Genomic DNA, 19,048 nt, shown 5'->3' with positions numbered 1-19,048 from the left:
CGCACTCACTCATTCACACAAGTTGCAGGAAGATCGAAAGTTAGGGAAAGATGAGTTTAAGAGAATGGAAATGTGAAATCCCAAGTTAACAGCAATACGTTAAACTGCATAGACATGAGCAACCATCAATCACTTAATTAGCCCTCTCATTGAGTTCCTTAATGAGGTTAAAATTAAATTAGATACACCAGTAATGGTCAGAGTCTGAAGGTAAAGTTACTTGCGTCTCCTGTGTAAAGGGAGTCCCCTTTGTTGTCATTGAAAGGGGGTTTCCCGATGTCGCTGATTGGCTCGAAGTTCAGTAGTTGCTGAAGTGACGTCTTGGGATGCCCGTGGTTGGGCGCTGGCTGACGATACAGAGTTGTGTGGCTGGTTGAAGTTGAAAGGGCAGTCGAGGTCAGACTCGGAGACCGGCATTACAAAACTTAACTCAGAACAAGAAACTCTCAAACGGAAAAGAAAAGAAGTAAAGTTTGGCGAGACTAGGTGGTGTTTCTTCTCATCGTGGCTAAGTAGCAGCAGGCAGGCCAAAGCACGCTGGAACCGCGCTCAAAGAACAGTGATGACTAAAAGCATGGCTAAAAGCTAAAGCTAAGAAGCAAACTAAAAGCAAACTACAAGCAGGCATGACTAATAGCAGAAGCTAAACGCAAGCTAAAAGCTAAACGCATACTTAAAAGCTGGCATGACTGATAGCAAATGCAAAGCTAAAACTAAAAGCAAAATTTAATGGTGTCCTAAGTATTTAAACTGGCCTGTTGGCCACACCTCAAGTGTTGTCTTGACCAATCAGATATTGTCTTGGTTCAGGGGTATTACAAATCCTATGTTATCTTATCAAGAACGTGGTCCGAATTTTCCCGCTCTTGCAGGGTATAATTTTGGACTTGATTCCTATAACAAGAATATGATACATTTGACAAATAACTGATGGTCAGAACTGTTTCAAGCTAACAGAATCGAATACATACATACTAGACACGAATATGTATCCTTAAGCTATCCAATAGTTATTAAAAGACATACACAATAAGTGATTATGACATGATAGTCAAATGTGTGGGTTACATATAAATGAATAAGGAGTGAAGCGATGGACTGATATTCATTTATAAGTCTTTTTGAGTTCATTTTGGTCCATATATATCTAGAAAAGACAGTTTCTGTGCCATTCTTTTGACAAAGATTTCTGTGGAGACCAGAGGTTAAAAGGCCCCCCTTAGGAATTTCAGTCTGGTTCTGCTAGGTGGGGGAAGTGTTTAAGGATATGGTGTATAACTCTCATTGGTTTACATGTGATGTCCGGCGTTGGATCTCAATTACTTGCCCCAAATTTGACAATCTCTTCTCCGAATTGAAATTGTCAGTAATTGTTCTAGTGGTGTTAATGTTGAAAGCTGTTCTGTGAAAGAGTTGGTTGGTTTGTTATCTTGCTTGGGACTTGTGGCACAGAATGTTTTATGACTTCCTGTTGCCTTTTTGAGGAATTCGGCTCGTGTTTCAACCACAGTCCTAATCGACTCTTTAATTTGTCTGATTCAGGTCAGATCCGCTACACTACAATACATTTGTTTTATTTAACATATTTAATTATTTCAGGTATTGCCCAAACCTGGGTCATATTCTGAGTTTGCATTTCACTGTTTTAATTCATTTTGATGAATAATAATCAGTTTTTTTTTATGAATTAATGCACATTCTCATTTAGTCTAGAACTACATCATCATATTCACACAGAGCACACTATGGGTACAGGAGACTTGTCAGTCAATAAATGGGAAAACAAAGTAACTGCTTTACTTTTTTGAAAAAAAGTAACTTTTTTTATTTTAAAATAAAAAGTAATGCATTACTTTAATAATTACTTGAAAAAGTAATCCGATTATGCAGCATTATACAGTCGTGGGGCAGCAATGAAAACAAGTTCCTGCTTGCACACCGACCACCGATCTCCGACCACTCTCTGTGTGTCTGTGTGCAAGAATTATGTGTGTTTGTGTTCATCAATTAAATCAGTGCATTAAAATAGAACGCTGATTAACAGTGGCTTTGAAGCACCTTTGCAATAAACGGTTTTATTGCCTACCTGCTAGCCATTAAGAATCCAGTATTCCGACAGACCATGGTATAACAATTTAATTTATTTTTTACATTTAAGCTGTTTGATACTGAAAGGTATGTATATAAGTCAACTAGCCTATAAATAACGTGACTAGCTGGAAAAAGGGACAAAATCTTGGAACCTATAATTAATTTTCCCAGAATAATCATTAGTTTCACTTGTTCTTTTTTTTTTTCAATTCCTGAAAACTGACTCACTGTTAAAGAAGAAAAGAGCACAAAAACAGTTTTTTCAGCATTACAGGCTTATCATTATGATTGGTGTGGGATGGCATTTGTTTTGAACATAAGGCTATCTATATAAAATGTCCTTTTCAAGACATTCACTGTGGGTGGGGGGACTTATTAGCGTTCATTCAGTAGCTGTCACAGCCTCAAATGACTCAGATTTATTGTTTTATCTCCTCCACGGGAATTTCTTTTGTGCATCCAAACCTGCTAACCTCAGTGCGGTGACAGGAAATGTGTTCATTTTACCTTCGCGTCGCAAGATAATATTTTGCAAAAAAGCACTCTCGCACACACACATGCCTCATTTTACAGGAAATTTGCTGAAGGCAAATGTACAGAAAGAGAGTGAAATGTACTAGACTCACTTCCATGAACATCTGAACATCATTTCAGCAACAAGAGTGACAGCTATTTCTCATCATGACTGAAGCATATACAGACAGGTAAAGATAATTTTTATTTATTAAATTTTTATCATGTTGTGTTTTAAACCATCATTAAGACATTTTAATAAATACATTTTGAAGATTGGCTCAATATTGTATCCTTGTTCCCTAAGAACAGCCCAATATATTACAGTCAATATATATATATTTTTTTATCCAGTTATTATATCAAATATTGTACAAGTGATTGTATGTCTGATCTATTCAGCATAAGGAGTATTTTAGGACATCTTGACTGTACTGTGCCAGTACTGTTATTCACAAAAGTAGTACATGATATCACATTGATGTATGATAGTGGGATTGCGGTGGGATGCTTGAGAAACCTGTGGTTAATCAACTTGCTGCGACCTTCTTCTGTTTGTATGTATTTCATATTTGAAAACAGTGTGGTCTGCATGTGGCAGCTTTGAGGTTTGACTTTAAATTGTTGTCCCTGTCAAATTTTGTATAAAAAATTCTAAAAGCATTTATTAAATGCTTTCCTTTTGAATGTATGTATTATTAGATACACTTTTAACACCTTTGAGCCTTGAAGTGTTACTGTACTATCAGTGTATCACTGCCTGCCCTACATAACGCAAATAAACCATTATACAACTTTGTCTTCTGTACAGCCACTAACCATTAGGCAATGAAATATTACTCTCTACAAATTATAAAGGTTAATTTATGTAAGCAAACTGGCATGCCTTCTGACTCACAATTTCCAGAATTATACAGTGAAATCCCCATGATTTGATAATGAATAGTGAAATTTACTGACATGATCTTTCACACTAATGATGACATTATTGCACGTCAGTGTGGCTTGAAAAAAAGTTTGAAGAATCATTATATGATGAGTCAAACGCGTGGTTACGGTCCATATAAGTGGCATGTTACTAGTTTTATTAATTGTGTTTAAACTATCTTTTTTTTTTTTTTTAGCAAATATTGATATAAGCAATTAATTAATCAGCCTGTCACTAAATCACATTTACTGTTTGTTACAGCATGAATACAACAGCATATGATAACTACGAAACAGAAAACGTATGCACGATTGAGGGTTCACACCTGAATTCACATCTCAAGGCTGCCATTTTCTACATGGTTTTTGCACTTGGCCTCATTGGTAACATCACCGTCTTATGGGTCCTCTTGAAAATCATGCATGTGAAAAATATGACAAATCTCTGCCTGCTGAATCTGGCTCTATCAGACCTACTGATGGTCCTCTCACTGCCCTCTTGGGCTCTCTATGCTCAGGGCCACTACTTTAAAGCCAATGGGATGTGTAAGGCAATGGCGGGTACATACCAAGTTGGATTTTACAGCGGGATCTTATTCGTGACTCTAATGAGCGTGGATCGCTATTTGGTCATTGTACATGCCGTTGCGGTGCTGGGATCGAAGATGTTGCGATATGGAATTATTGTGAGTCTCATTATATGGATGGTTTCCATCTGTGCTGCCCTTCCAGAGGCCATCTTTGCAGCAATGGTCACAGAGGACAACATTACCAGCTGTCAGAGAGTTTATCCTGCTGGGTCAGCCCAAAAGTGGAAGCTTTTCCGTAACTTTGGTGAAAATGCAGTAGGACTATTCATCTCTTTGCCCATTTTAGCCTACTGCTACATCAGGGTCCTAATGGTTGTGAAGAAGACAAAAAACTCAAAAAAGGAACGGGCCATAAAGCTCATTTTAGGCATTGTCATCGTGTTTGTGGTCTTCTGGGTGCCTTACAATGTGATGGTGTTTCTGAAAACCTTGGAGGAGTTTGGCTTTCTAAGTGGCTGCGAGGCTTATCGTGGTATCAACATGGCCATGAACGTGACAGAGACGATCGCACTCACTCACTGCTGTGTAAATCCGATCATTTATGCCTTTGTTGGAGAAAAGTTTAGAAAATCCCTAATAAGTATGTTTTCAAGATATCTTGGATGTGTGAAGACTTACCAATCGTCATCTACACAATCCAAAGTTTCAGAGAATGAAACTTCCAACACGGCAATTTTTTTTACATCTCCCATCAAAAGTACACAAGTGTAGGTTATAATTTTTAAAGGTTTTATAATTTTTTTCTTTGTAAATATTGTGCTTATCATTCAAAATGTCTTCATTCATGTGTTACAACATATAATACATTTGTTGATTTTATGATTGTAATATCATATCAATTAGACTACCTCAATTAATAAAACCAAATGTCAATTATAAAAATTAACCATCATACAAGAACATGAAAATTCTGCGTCAGCTTGGTGGGGCAAGAGATGCTTTCTGTCTTCTGGTGTTTGTGAATAAACTAGTGTTTTACACACTGGCTTAAAATGAACTTATGCATTAAATTTAATGAATTTACAAATGATTTAATGTTACTAATATATCTGTTCCTCAATATCTCTAAGGTCACATTACGTGACCTGTTAAAAAGTTCATTACTCTTTCCGTATAATAGTTATTAACCACAGAAAAAAAAAAAAAAAAAAAAAAAAAATCATCTTTAACCACACACACTTCGAAGGCAAAACCAATCACAAAAAGTTTTTCCCCTCACATGGGCTAAAAGAGGATGTGTGAGTGCAGTATCGATATAGAGGAACTGTTCTTTGAATGTATTACTGAATTACTAAATCGATATCTGTGAATTGTGTATTCCTAATGTCTGTTACATTTTATGCTTAAACTACCTATTTCAAATGCACTGATACACATATCAAGATGTATATCAATATGTAAATAAACAAACAAATAAAACGATCAAACTGTTTCAAAAGTATTTTGTAATGCTACTGCTTACCACAAGAGCCCTCCCTATAACACATATGGTACTGCCGTCACATACATGCCTATTTTATTATAGTTTTAAATCTTTGACAAACAGTGTCTCTGTAGCCTAACAGTATACTGAATTATGCTATTTTAAACATGTGGATCCAGAAATGAACCTTTTACTAAAGTGGCATATTTATGCATATTATCATGCAATAATATATCAAATATGGCATAATATTTGGACCATGGAATTTTAGATTTGATTTTAGATACTTTAATTTTAATTTTATTTTTTTACATTCATGGGGTTTTGTTTACACACTATGTTTCATCTACGCTGTCAGCCAAAATTAGGGGTACAACAGCTTGTCACTGAGGTAGTCAAGTCAAGTCACCTTTATTTATATAGCACCTTAAACAAAAGACATTACGTCAAAGCAACTGAACAACATTCATTAGGAAAACAGTGTGTCAATAATGCAAAATGATAGTTAAAGGCAGTTCATCATTGAATTTAGTGATGTCATCTCTGTTCAGTTTAAATAGTGTCTGTGCATTTATTTGCAATCAAGTCAACGATATCCCTGTAGATGAAGTGACTTGATTGTAGTGTAGAGATAGTGCCCTCAAAGGGTGCATATTAGCACCTTAGAGTAGTAATTTGTATCCTTAAGGTAGCAAAATGTACTCTTATGGTACTATTATAAACACTAGGGGAAAAAGAAGGTACAGAGTTCTCCCTTTGAGGATACTTCCCAGTGACAGGCTGTTATACCCCTTGAAGGTACTTTTTTGTTGTTGTCAGCGTGTCCTGTATATAAACAGTCTGTTGTTTATGTTTGTAGTGTGATTCAAATGCTTGTATGATGAATTAACTAATAATAATAATAATAATAATAATAATAATAATAATAATAATAATAATAATAATAATAATAATAATAATAATGGTTGTTACCTATATAATCAATACAAAATACAAAGCCAACTCAATAATAAATACTGTAGCATAGTTCCTTGAATATAATTTGCATATATTATTATTTATTTATTTGGCCATATTGGTTGTCATGTGTAAAACATCAGGAAGGTTCGGAAATAGCTTCTTGTAAAAGTGTGAATAACGTATGTGAAGCTTCAAGGAAGTAACTTCACACTAACCATTGTCTTTACCTTTTAAGCTAGAGCAGAAAGCCACAGTTTTCTGAAGAGACATGCACTGCAGAGTGAAACGGATTTCCTGTGTTCTTTGGCTCTGATGCAAACAGTACATTAAGACTGCTGACATGACTATTGTTTCAAAAAGCACAAAACAGATTAGGAAAATAAATCCAGAAAGTATTTTTATATAAAATGCACCCCTGAACTATACAGTAATGTGATATTAATAAAATAATTTATGCTTATAATGCCCTAATCAAAATAATAATTTAAAACAATGTGTCAAAAACCTTGCAAAAATTTTCTATAGGGTCTAAAACAACATTCTTTTTTTTATAGCGCTTTTTACGATACAAATCATTGCAAAGCAACTTTACAGAAAGTTAAATTTCTATAATATTTAGCAGTAGCTTATCAGTGGTAATTTTCAGTTTATGTGCATATGGTAGAAATGTTCTGAAAAATTAATAAACTACATTCAAACAGACAATGAACACTATCAACATCAATTATTATATGATGTAATCACACTAGTGGCAATACCCCTCCTCTGAGGGGTTAGCGTAGCTGCTGTTCCAACCAAGTAAAATTTATTAGTTTAACCCAAGCTAAAGAATTATAATGAGCATTTGATCAGATAAAACTGCAGTCTGAACCCCGAAAATTATCAGGAAGGCTATTCCAGAGTTTGGGAGCCAAATGCGAAAAAGCTCTCCCTCTTTAATGGACTTTGTTATCCTAGGTACTATCAAAAGTCCAGCATTTTATAACCTTAGGGAACATGATGGATTGTAGCATGGTAGAAGGCTAGTTAGGTGTGCTGGAGCTAAACCATTTAGGGCCTTATACGTAAGTAATAACATTTTGTAACTGATACAGAACTTAATAGGTAGCCAGTGCAAAGACTGTAAATTTGGTGTAATCATCATATTTTCTTGACCTGGCAAGAACTCTAGCCGCTGCATTTTAGCCTACCTGTAGCTTGTTTATTGAAGATACAGGACAACCACCTAGAAGTGCATTACAATAGTCCAGTCTAGAGGTCATGAATGCATGAACTAGCTTTTCTGCATCAGAAAAACATGTTTGTATCTTAGCAATGTTTCTAAGATGGAAGAATGTGTTTTTTGTAATATGGGAAATAAATGTTGTTTTCAAAAGACAAGTTACTGTCTAATATAACACCCAGATTTTGGACTTAGAGGAAGTAACAGTACATCCATCTAGTTGCAAACAGTAATCTACGAGACTGTCTGTATTGTGTTTTGGTCCAATAAGTAATATCTCTGTCTTATCCAAATTTAAAAGGAGAAAATTATTGGAAAATTATTTTAACACACTCTTTTAGCTAAGATAATTTTGAAGTTTCATCTGGTCTCATTGAGATATATAGTTGAGCATCATCAGCATAATATTGGAAACTAATCCCGTATTTTCTAATAATATTACCAAGGAGCAACATGTATATTGAAATTAGCAGAGAACCTAGGACAGTTCCGTGTGGCATTCCATATTTTACTGGTGAAAAATTAGATGATTCATGTTGTTACAGGTAACAACTCTTTCAGTAAGTTAGTGGGTACAGGATGTAATAAACATGTTGTTAGGTTTAGATGCAGTGATAAGTTTATTTAGCTCTTCCTGTCCTATAGTTGTAGAGCACTGCAGTATATATTTGGGTGCGATGGATGAAACTGAAATATTAGACGCTGTAGAATTAACATTTTGTTATTGAATTTCTCATGTTATCTATATTATCAGTGAAGAAATCAATAAAGTCATTACTATTAAATGTTGATGGAATATATAAATCAGCTGGTTATTTGTTAATCTATCCACTGTGCTTTTTTATTTCTTTTCAATGAGTTTGGGGATATGACCTGGCAGTTTCTAGAGTCTGTCTATAGCTGGACATACAGTTTTTCCACGCAATTCTTAAGTTAGTTTTTCTCCAGTCTTTTTGTGCTCAAGACTACGAGTTTCTTTCTTGAGAGAGTGGGTATTACTGTTATACCATGGCACAAGTATGTTTTTCTCTAAACTTCTAATGTATTAGAGAGCATAGTGCCCATATGCCCAAGTTGCCAGATCAGTATTTATCCAAATCTATCAACAGGATATTTTTGATCAAGTATCTGGTGCATGGCATGATGCAAGTTCATTCATTGATGTTTTTGATTGGACTATGGAGATCACACACAACCACTTCCACGTTATGAGTTAGATGTGATTTTATCTGCATGCAAATATTATAGGTAAGACCACATTCTGGGACAATCAACACGCACGCATGCACTCGCGCATGCACGCACGCATGCACGCACACGCACACACACACACACACACACACACACACACACACACACACACACACACACACTGTTTAACCACAGACTAGAACTATGCAGTTAAAAGAAAATGTTCAAAATAAACATTTTGTATTCACCAATACAATATACACCAAAAGTCTGCTCCTATTTTTGACTGGTGTTTCCAGTCAAAAATGACCAGCCTTTTAAAAATTGCTAATACATTTCTTGTTACACTATATTATTAACAAATATTGCATTCAATATTTTTGTTTTCTTTCAGTTAACACAGGTTTAGTAATTTATATTAAAACTGATTGTTCACAGGCCTTACAGATCTTAGCCTGACTGATCAGAAGATAAAATTAATCTCTGTGTAAAGGAAAGCCTGTAATACTAAAAAAAACATGTGCTTGTGCATGTGTGTGTGTGTGTGTGTGTGTGTGTGTGCATGTGTTAGTGTATGCATGTATTCATGCATGCAAACGTAGGCATCAGACCTGTGCAAGCATAAATGCACATACCGTATTTTCCGCACTATAAGGCGCACCGGATTATAAGGCGCACCTTCAATGAATGGCCTATTTTAGAACTGTTTTCATATATAGGGCGAACCGAATTATAAGGCGCATAGAATAGAAGATACTGCAGTCAAATGTTTGACTGGGTTTGTGTTATGCATCCAATAGATGGGGCAGTGCTAAAGTGAATGTTAACCTTTTGACAGAGTGCCTTGATCCATATATAAAGCGCTCCAGATTATAAGGCGCACTGTCGTTTTTTGAGAAAATTATAGGCTTTTAAGTGAAAATACGGTATGTAAACATAAACATGATGAAAATGCTCCTGAAAACTAAATGTTTCTCTTATTTTCATTATTAATATAATGCATATTATTGTCATGATTCTGCCCTCGTGTCCTTGATTTTTCCTAGTCTTGAGGCAGGATCATGACAGACCCATGTTTTGTGTACAAGCGCATGGCCTTGTCTTTGGGCCATGTGCTTGTGTTGTCTCGTTCCCTTGCCCCGCCCCCCTTGTTAACCTAGTCGTGTCTTGATTGTCCTATCTGTAACACCTGTCGCGTCTTGATTAGTACCCCTATTTAGATCTCCTAGTGTGCTCTGTCTTGCGTCGGTTCATTGTCATTGTGATTGTACCTGTGATTGTTCCACTCTGTGATTGTTCCTTAAGAAGTGTTTGTATTACCGTGAGTGTTTGTTTATAGTTAGTATTTAGAGTCCTTGTTTATCTTGTCAGTCCAGTCCTGTTTTAGTTATTTAGTCTTTACCTTGCTCCGTGTTTTCCCCCTCGTGGGTTTTTGTTTCCCCTTTTTGTAATAAACCCTTTGTTTGAGAATCCCTGTCTGCACCTGAGTTCCTCCCTTGCAAACCCTGACAGAATGAACCGACCACCAAGGAACTCAGCAGACAGGAGGCAATTCTGGTTATCATCAGCCAGCAAGCGGGATGGTTATGAGGGCTCTCGCTTAGTGGTGTTCCGGGGGACCAGGGGAGGTCGCTCCGGAGCAAGTGGTCGAGAGGAGGAGCCACAGAGGTCCCCCCCACCTACCCAGCTGCCAGCAATCCCAGAGGGTCGGGTCCTGGCCGTGGCAACCCTGGGGGATCAGTTAGGTCCCTCCCAAGATCCTGAGGCACCTCCCACTACCTTAAGTCTCCCCAACAAGCGAGGGAGACGGTTTTCATGGGAGTCAGCTTCAGAGTCTTCGGCGTCTGAGGCTGCCCTGCCCGAGACCAAACTCCCCCAACCCGCCTCTGACCCAGCTGTAGCCTCTGCACCGCGCCCGAGGAGGAAGAGGAGGAAGAAGGGGCCTGCCGGTCCTGTGACCCTGTCTCCTCCCGTGCCAGCAGCGGTGAGCGCTGGCGTGCCCGTGCCAGCAGCGGAGAGAGCTGGCGTGCCCGAGCCAGCAGCGGTGAGCGTGCCCGAGCCAGCAGCGGAGAGCGCTGGCGTGCCCGAGCCAGCAGCGGTGGGCGTGCCCGAGCCAGCGGCGGTGAACGTGCCCGAGCCAGCAGCGGTGAGCGCTGGCGTGCCCGAGGCGGCAAAGAAGGCCGTATTCAAGTCGGCAGTCGTGAGAGCGGAGGAGAGAGCCGCGGCCGACTCTGCAGCAAAGACTCTTGTACAGTCTGTCTCATCTCGTAAGGAGATGCCAATTGTCCTGGCTGCTAAAGCCTTTTCTGATTATTTGTCCCGTCTTGTCCAAATTTTAGAAATCCCCGTCAGTCCTGTCTTGTCCCCTGACCCTGTCCCCAGAAGTCCCAAGTGTCCAGCCGTTGTCTCCCCGTGTCCTGTTGATGTGGCCCCGTGTCCTGTTGATGTGGCCCCGTGTCCTGTTGATGTGGCCCCGTGTCCTGTGGTCCCCCCCGTGTCCTGTGGTCCCCCCGTGTCCAGTAGATGTTGTCCCCCCGTGTCCAGTAGATGTCATCTCCCCGTGTCCCGTAAGTGTTGTCCCGCGTCCCTTGTCTGGTCCTGTCATGTCCCCTGTCAGTTGTCCCGAGACCCCTCCCCGCCCCTCACCACCCAGACCTGCCCGTACCCCCCGCCGTCAGCCTTCGTCCTGTCCTCCTAGGATTCCTACCCCTCCCACCCGCCCTGGTCTGTCCCCCATGAACCTTGTGGTCCCGCCCCCTCCCCTTCCCTGTTTGTTTTTTTTTATTTGTCACCCTAACCCTGCCGTCGTGTATTCATGTCTGCCTTTGTTATTATTTGTCATGTCCTGTTGGTTTGTGTCTGTGTCCCAGTCTGTCATGTCAGTCGTGTCCCGTGTTTGATGTTCCCTTGAGGAGCGTCTGGAAGCCGCTCCTTAAGGGAGGGGTTCTGTCATGATTCTGCCCTCGTGTCCTTGATTTTTCCTAGTCTTGAGGCAGGATCATGACAGACCCATGTTTTGTGTACAAGCGCATGGCCTTGTCTTTGGGCCATGTGCTTGTGTTGTCTCGTTCCCTTGCCCCGCCCCCCTTGTTAACCTAGTCGTGTCTTGATTGTCCTATCTGTAACACCTGTCGCGTCTTGATTAGTACCCCTATTTAGATCTCCTAGTGTGCTCTGTCTTGCGTCGGTTCATTGTCATTGTGATTGTACCTGTGATTGTGATTGTTCCACTCTGTGATTGTTCCTTAAGAAGTGTTTGTATTACCGTGAGTGTTTGTTTATAGTTAGTATTTAGAGTCCTTGTTTATCTTGTCAGTCCAGTCCTGTTTTAGTTATTTAGTCTTTACCTTGCTCCGTGTTTTCCCCCTCGTGGGTTTTTGTTTCCCCTTTTTGTAATAAACCCTTTGTTTGAGAATCCCTGTCTGCACCTGAGTTCCTCCCTTGCAAACCCTGACATATTATAGTCCAAGGGTGGCTAACTTCAGGCCTTGATAGCCGCAGCCATGCAGAGTTACAGCTACAAACCCTAACTAAAACTCACCTGCCTTTAGCTTCCAAGTAACAGGTCAGACTTTAATAAGCTTGTTCAGGTGTGATAGATTAAGGTGGAAGCAAAACTTTGCAGGGGTGCCAACGTTTGTCACCCTTTGTTATAGACTTATGCTGTGTTCACACCAAATGCGAATAGAGTATGTGGTGCGAATGATTTCAATGTTAAGTCAATGTAAAGATGCGTTTACGTTTAGGTCTCGTGGCGCGAATGAGGCGTTTAGCGCGGCGCGGTAGACTGGTGATGGGGCCTTTGATGTGACTTTGTGTCTGATGCCTGAGTTGAAAAATTTTAACTAATTCATGCCGCGTTAACCAATCAGGAGCCCGCTCAGGAGTCACTCATTCAACATGGAGGAACGACTGATGTTGTCAGTGAGCAGTCAACCGTAGCTATATGACACAAGCACATATAATTCATCCAAGAAGTTACCTTGTGGTCCTGGGTGTCGATAAACAACTATAAAATGGATTTTAAAAGTATGGTTAATAGTGACTGAATGTAATTCAAAGGAGCTATCAGTGTCCAGAGAAAGTAAATGAATAAATTTGATATTACACAGGCAATGTGCGCAGGTTGTTAAGATATATTTTTTAATGCATTTAGCAGATGCTTTTATCCAAAGCGACGTACATTGCTTTCAGGCTAACATATTTCTACTATCAAGTGTTCCCTGGGATTCAAACCCCCAACCTTGCACTGGCTAATGCAATGCGTCACCAGTTGAGCTACAGGAACACTAAGGATATAGTGTGTGATGTGTGGTTTGCAAGTGAGAGTAATAGTATGGATATGGAAATACATAGTAAGAGTTGAAATTGAGTTCAGAAACTGAAACAGAACTAAAGCAAGGTGTAGAAAAGAGAATGAATCAAAAGTGAATCTTGCGTCCTTTGCCAGTGTCCCTGCATGGTGGAGTCTCACAGTAGAGTCAATGGACTTTACACTCTTCGGTCTTTACATGAGGGCTGCTGTGACCGCTGCTGTGGTATACTTACCTTTTTTGTACCCATTTGACAAAATGGAAATTGAATTCAGCTGACCACACTTTACTTTTATCACAACAAAGGTCTAAGCAAGCACACGACACTGACAAGTTATGCGATACAGGGCGAGACCAAAAGCGACTTCAGCACGTCTCAACACAGTAAACAAAAAAATTGCTTCCAAGCTATGACAATGCGCTTAACACTAATGATGCGTCACAATTCACATACTATCCATCCTAAATATTTTCTGAAAATAGAATTCGTTTTTTCCAAATCATAGAATGTTGAAAGAAGTATGCCAACGATTCCCAGATGGTCTACTACTTGAGATTGAAATTCAAAGTCCAAATCGATGCACACTCTAACGGCTAATATTGCCCACAACACATTGCACGGTGGACGAGGATTTGATTATATCTACAAACATGCATAAAAAGTGTTTAAAAACTACTAACATGGTGGATATGCTAAACCGATGGACAGGCAGAGAAAGGGTTTTGAGTGATAAATAATCAATGTCTAAACCGATTAAAAATATTTGTTTAATATTATGCACATTATATTTCATCTGCAGTAACATTGTGAACTTTTATAATGAAATGTTTGGTCATTAACTTTTTAATGCATCATTATGCATACACAAAGAGAGTTCTCGGCATGATAGACCCACGACTGGTAAATCAACATTCCTCTTTTCTCTCCAATATGATAGAAAACTTAATTATGTTAACTGTTGATTACAGTGCAATTTAAACAGTAATAGATTGCACATAACTAAGCAACAGATTGTCCGTTAAAGACACAGTATGTCCCAAAGCTTGCCTACTATTCTGCTCAGGCAAACTGAATAATCAATTGCCCTTATCATGACTTTTTCATACTAGAAAGCTGCAAAAGCAGAGGTATTTCATGCAGACATGGATAAGTGCTAAGTGTGGGATGGTGTGATGGCTCTTGTTATCTGCAAAAACCCATTTGATTGCATGGAGTTGTCCCAGGATTTTTACAGCCATGGCAGAGGTTGATCCCCAATGAGTTGCATTATCCTACAATGATAATAATATTTAAATAATTAATTTATAATGAATAATTAATTAACAACAACAATAATAATATTTTTTTTTTTCTTTTTTTTTCTTTTTTCTATTGGATGCTAGGTTATATTAGGAAATTTCTAGAGAAAATTTTAACGAATAAAATAAGATTTGTTTAATGATAATTGAGTGTTTGAGACAGCAAGGAAATACACACTGCTTTGGATGGGTTTGGTTATACAAAAGTGTATCCCCGCTTTTTTAAAGATAAAATAATCTTGTAACATACTGACATAAAAATACAAATACAAAATATATTCCATTCATCATTATTAAGAACATTAAACATTTGTTTCAAGGTCTCCCAAACTTGGGTTTGTGTAATAACTATAGGATGTTTGTAAATTTCTTTAGGCATAGAAAATAATTTTTAAATAACATTAAAAATAAAACACTTACAGAAAAAAATTATGAACATGAATATTATCCAGTGTCAGAGAACCATGAACATGCAAGTAGTTTAAAATTTCAGGGTATACTACAAGTAAATACAGTATACTAGGTGAAAGACATTCTACTGTCAAAAAAGTTGGGAATCCCTGTATTATATGTAAATAAGAAATAATGTGTAATTTGTGCATTTTAATGTGTATGAAGGACAAAAGCCTTCTAATGACTTTTGGTGCTAATTTGTGACGGGCTGTTACTTTGTATCTATCACTCACATTTGTTTCTATTTTGAGTTTATAGTCTGTGTGTGTGTGGTGAGGATCCTCCAGAATGGTCGCACGTCCTGATATTGCTGAGTTAGATGTGTTCCTAGGTCAACATATTTTGTTGACCCTGGAACAACATTTTACTCAAAATATGTAGTCTTGACCATATCCCTACGCCTAAACCTAACCTTAACCATGAGTGATCCTTAAAATCAGAGGAAATGATAGATGAATGACACTGATGTACAAGCACCTAACAGTGATTGTAAGCATAAACTTCACAAAATCTATGAACTTGTTCTTTAAATCTGATTGTTAATCATAATGTTGTTCCAGGGTCAACAAAGATGTTGTCCCAGGAACATGTCTCACTTGGTTGAATCAGGTTCTGCGGCATGGTCTGCTGCAGCTGCATCCTGGTGTGATGATCGAGCAGGAGCAGGAGCAGAGAATTTAGGCAGTAATGGTTCTGCCTGGATATACCATTCGTTGAGGTTGCCCTGGGGATGAGGAAAAGTTGATGTCTTTTTGATTAGTTGATTTTGTTGTTTGTACATTTTGTGGTTGATTTATATTCTTGTTTTTCTTTATCTTGATTTAATGTTTCTATTTGATTTGGTTTTGATTCATTTAATGTTATGTGTTGAATGTTATGTTTCATTGGTTTCCCTCTTAATTTGTAAAGGGCCCATCTTTTCCTTTATAAACTGTTGCTTTGTTCATTTGAATGGTTAGGTTTTTTTTGTTGTTGTTGTTGATTTGTTTTCTGTCTGAAAGTTTAACTTTACTTTCTTTTAGTTTTTTGTTTAGTTTTGTGTGTGTGTGTGTGTGTGTGTGTTTGTGTGTGAGTTTTTGTTTTAGATTTGAGTTTGTAAAGATGTTTTATTGGGTGGGTAAAAATAAAAGTCCCATCTTTCAGTGGACAGCTGGTGTTCCTTGTTCTTGACTTCTCGGTCCCTCACAGACTGTAAGCTATAAACAGTAAGTGGTAGGGTTATTGTTATTGTGTGCATAATATATAATCATGTAATCAAACAAGTAACTGTAGACTGATTGCAATTATATTATAATGTAATATAATCTAATTATAATAAAGTTTAATGTTACGTTGATACTGAAGTATGGGGTCTCACTTGGCACCATACAGAATGTCAGAATTGGCATAATGTGTTACATAAATAACATATTTTTTTCAAGTCCTTTTTTGTTTATTTGTTTTTCTTTTTAATGTGGTGGGGAGATCAAGGCTAACCAGAATTAAAAAAAAATGTAAAAAATTAATAAAGCTAAATTTAATATATAACTATAAATAGAAGGCCGACGAGAGCCCCAGAGCTGTCGTGCTTCACGCTGGGGTTAACGACACCACGCTGCGGCAGACGGAGACGCTGAAGAGGGACTTCAGCAGCCTGATCGAGACGGTTCGCAGCACGACGCCCGTGGCAATGATCATCGTGTCAGGACCACTGCCCATGTTTCGACGAGGACACGAAAGGTTCAGTAGACTTTTTGCTTTAAATGAATGGTTGTTGTCATGGTGTAAAGAACAGAAACTGCTGTTTGTTAATAACTGGAATCTTTTCTGGGAGCGTCCTAGGCTGTTTCGCGCTGATGGATTGCACCCCAGCAGAGACAGAGCGGAGCTGCTCTCTGACAGCATCTCCAGGACACTTCGCTCCATGTGACTAGTAAGTCAATTCTCAAATAACCATTATGATGAGCTTTGTTCCACCCGCTTAAATGATAAAAGTACTTGCACTGTAAAAACTATTAAGACTGTGTCTGTTCCCCGTATAGTGAGGTCAAAAAAAAAATCTTATCGCAATTAAACCAGAAAAATGTAAAGTAAATGAACAAAAACAATTTTTTAAGTTTGGGCTCATAAATATTAGATCACTCACACCCAAAGCAGTTATTGTAAACGAAATGATCACAGATAATAGTTTTGATGTACTCTGCTTGACTGAAACCTGGCTAAAACCAAATTATTATTTTGGTCTAAATGAGCCTTCTCCACCAAACTACTGCTATAAGCATGAGCCCCGTTAGACTGGTCGTGGCGGAGGTGTTGCAACAATATATAGTGATATTCTCAATGTTACCCATAAAACAGGATACAGGTTTAACTCTTTTGAAATACTTCTGCTAAATTTACACTGTCAGACATGCAAAAGAAATCTAATGTATCTCTTGCTCTGGCTACTTTGTATAGACCAACAGGGCCATATACAGAATTCCTAAAAGAATTTGCAGATTTCCTCTCAGACCTTCTAGCTACAGTTGATAAGGCGCTAATCATGGGAGATTTTAATATTCACGTTGATAATGCAAATGATACATTAGGACTTGCGTTTACTGACCTAATAAACTCTTTTGGAGTCAAAATGTCACAGTTCACGTTTTAATCATACACTAGATTTAATTATATCTCATGGAATCGATCTTACTGCTATAGATATTGTATCTCAAAGTGATGATATTACAGACCATTTCCTTGTATCGTGCATGCTGCGTATAACTGATATTAACTATATGTCTCAGCGTTACCGTCTGGGCAGAACTATTGTTCCAGCCACCAAAGAAAGATTCGCAAATTACCTGCCTGATCTATCTCATCTGCTATTTGTACCCAAAAATACACATGAATAAGACGAAATGACTAACAACATGGACACTATTTTCTCTAATACATTAGAAACTGTTGCCCCCATCAAATTGAAAAAGGTTAGAGAAAAACTTACTGTAAAACTGTAAAATCGTAGACTTGAACGCAAATGGAGAAAAACTAACTTGGAAGTTTTTAGAATTGCATGGAAAAACAGTATGTCCAGCTATAGACAGGCTCTAAAAACTGCTAGGGCAGAGCATATACACAAACTCATAGAAAATAACCAAAACAATCTAAGGTTTTTATTTAGCACAGTGGCTAAATTAACAAATTACCAGACGCCACCTGATTCAAACATTCCACCAACGTTAAATAGTAATGACTTTATGAATTTCTTCACTGATAAAATAGATAACATTAGAAATACAATAGCGAATGTAGATTCTACAGCATCTAACACTTCAGTTTCATCAATCGCACCCAGAGATAAACTGCAGTGCTTCACAACCATAGGACAGGAAGAGCTAAATAAACTTATCACTGTATCTAAACCAACAACATGTTTATTAGATCCTGTACCCACTAAATTACTGAAAGAGTTGTTACCTGTAGCCGAAGAACCACTTCTCGATATCATTAACTCGTCGTTATCCTTAGGTCACGTCCCAAAACCATTCAAGCTGGCGGTTATCAAGCCTCTTATTAAGAAACCAAAACTAGATCCTAGTGTACTGGCAAATTATAGGCCTATTTCAAATCTTCCATTTATGTAAAAATTTTTAGAAAAAGTTGTGTCTGCTCCAGAACTGGGCCACATTGGAACGCCAGTCTGTCAATGATGGTGATAAAACATAATAAAAGTTAGTTTTTGTAGTTTTTTGTAGTTTTTGTAGTTTTTTATTTCTTACACTGCAGGGGAAGGAAAGAGGTATATAAAATTAAAATGAAAGTTTCTAAGCAGTTGCACAAATCTAAATGCTTTTTGGCATTCAGAATATGCCCAGATAAATTTCAGCCTAATAGGGATACCTGCACTGAATCTTCAATTTCACATGTATTGTCAATAAAAAATACTGTATTTGTATTTAAATAAATTTTTCCACACAGTATTTTGTATTTGTATTTTAAATACATTTCCATGTATTTATGCCCATCTCTGGCAGCTATGCTAATGTTGTCTCTATTTTGTTTCTATGTTTTGCCATGGGATTTACATCCCGTGTTAACTAGGATT

At 38.0% G+C, this 19,048-nt stretch overlaps 1 protein-coding gene across 1 annotated transcript; it reads left to right on the top strand.

The window, feature by feature from the left end:
* Positions 1-1,982: 1,982 nt before the first annotated feature.
* Positions 1,983-10,387, top strand: LOC127974545 (C-C chemokine receptor type 4). The gene is made up of 2 exons (XM_052577901.1): positions 1,983-2,795; positions 3,794-10,387. Exons 1-2 carry the CDS (start codon positions 2,773-2,775, stop codon positions 4,830-4,832), a joined length of 1,062 nt encoding a protein of 353 aa, XP_052433861.1. The 5' UTR covers positions 1,983-2,772; the 3' UTR covers positions 4,833-10,387.
* The last annotated feature ends 8,661 nt before the right edge of the window (positions 10,388-19,048 follow it).

The sequence above is a fragment of the Carassius gibelio genome, chromosome B16 (assembly GCF_023724105.1).
Source record: "Carassius gibelio isolate Cgi1373 ecotype wild population from Czech Republic chromosome B16, carGib1.2-hapl.c, whole genome shotgun sequence".
NCBI classification, from domain to species: Eukaryota; Metazoa; Chordata; class Actinopteri; order Cypriniformes; family Cyprinidae; genus Carassius; species Carassius gibelio.
This window is presented reverse-complemented; position numbering and strand designations above follow the sequence as displayed.

What these genes read in the sequence shown, in the direction of transcription:
- LOC127974545 (XM_052577901.1), top strand. Translation starts at nt 2,773, where the DNA reads ATGACTGAAGCATATACAGACAG. An exon ending in ACTGAAGCATATACAGACAG is followed by an intron (nt 2,796 to 3,793) that starts GTAAAGATAATT and finishes TGTTTGTTACAG; the next exon opens with CATGAATACAACAGCATATG.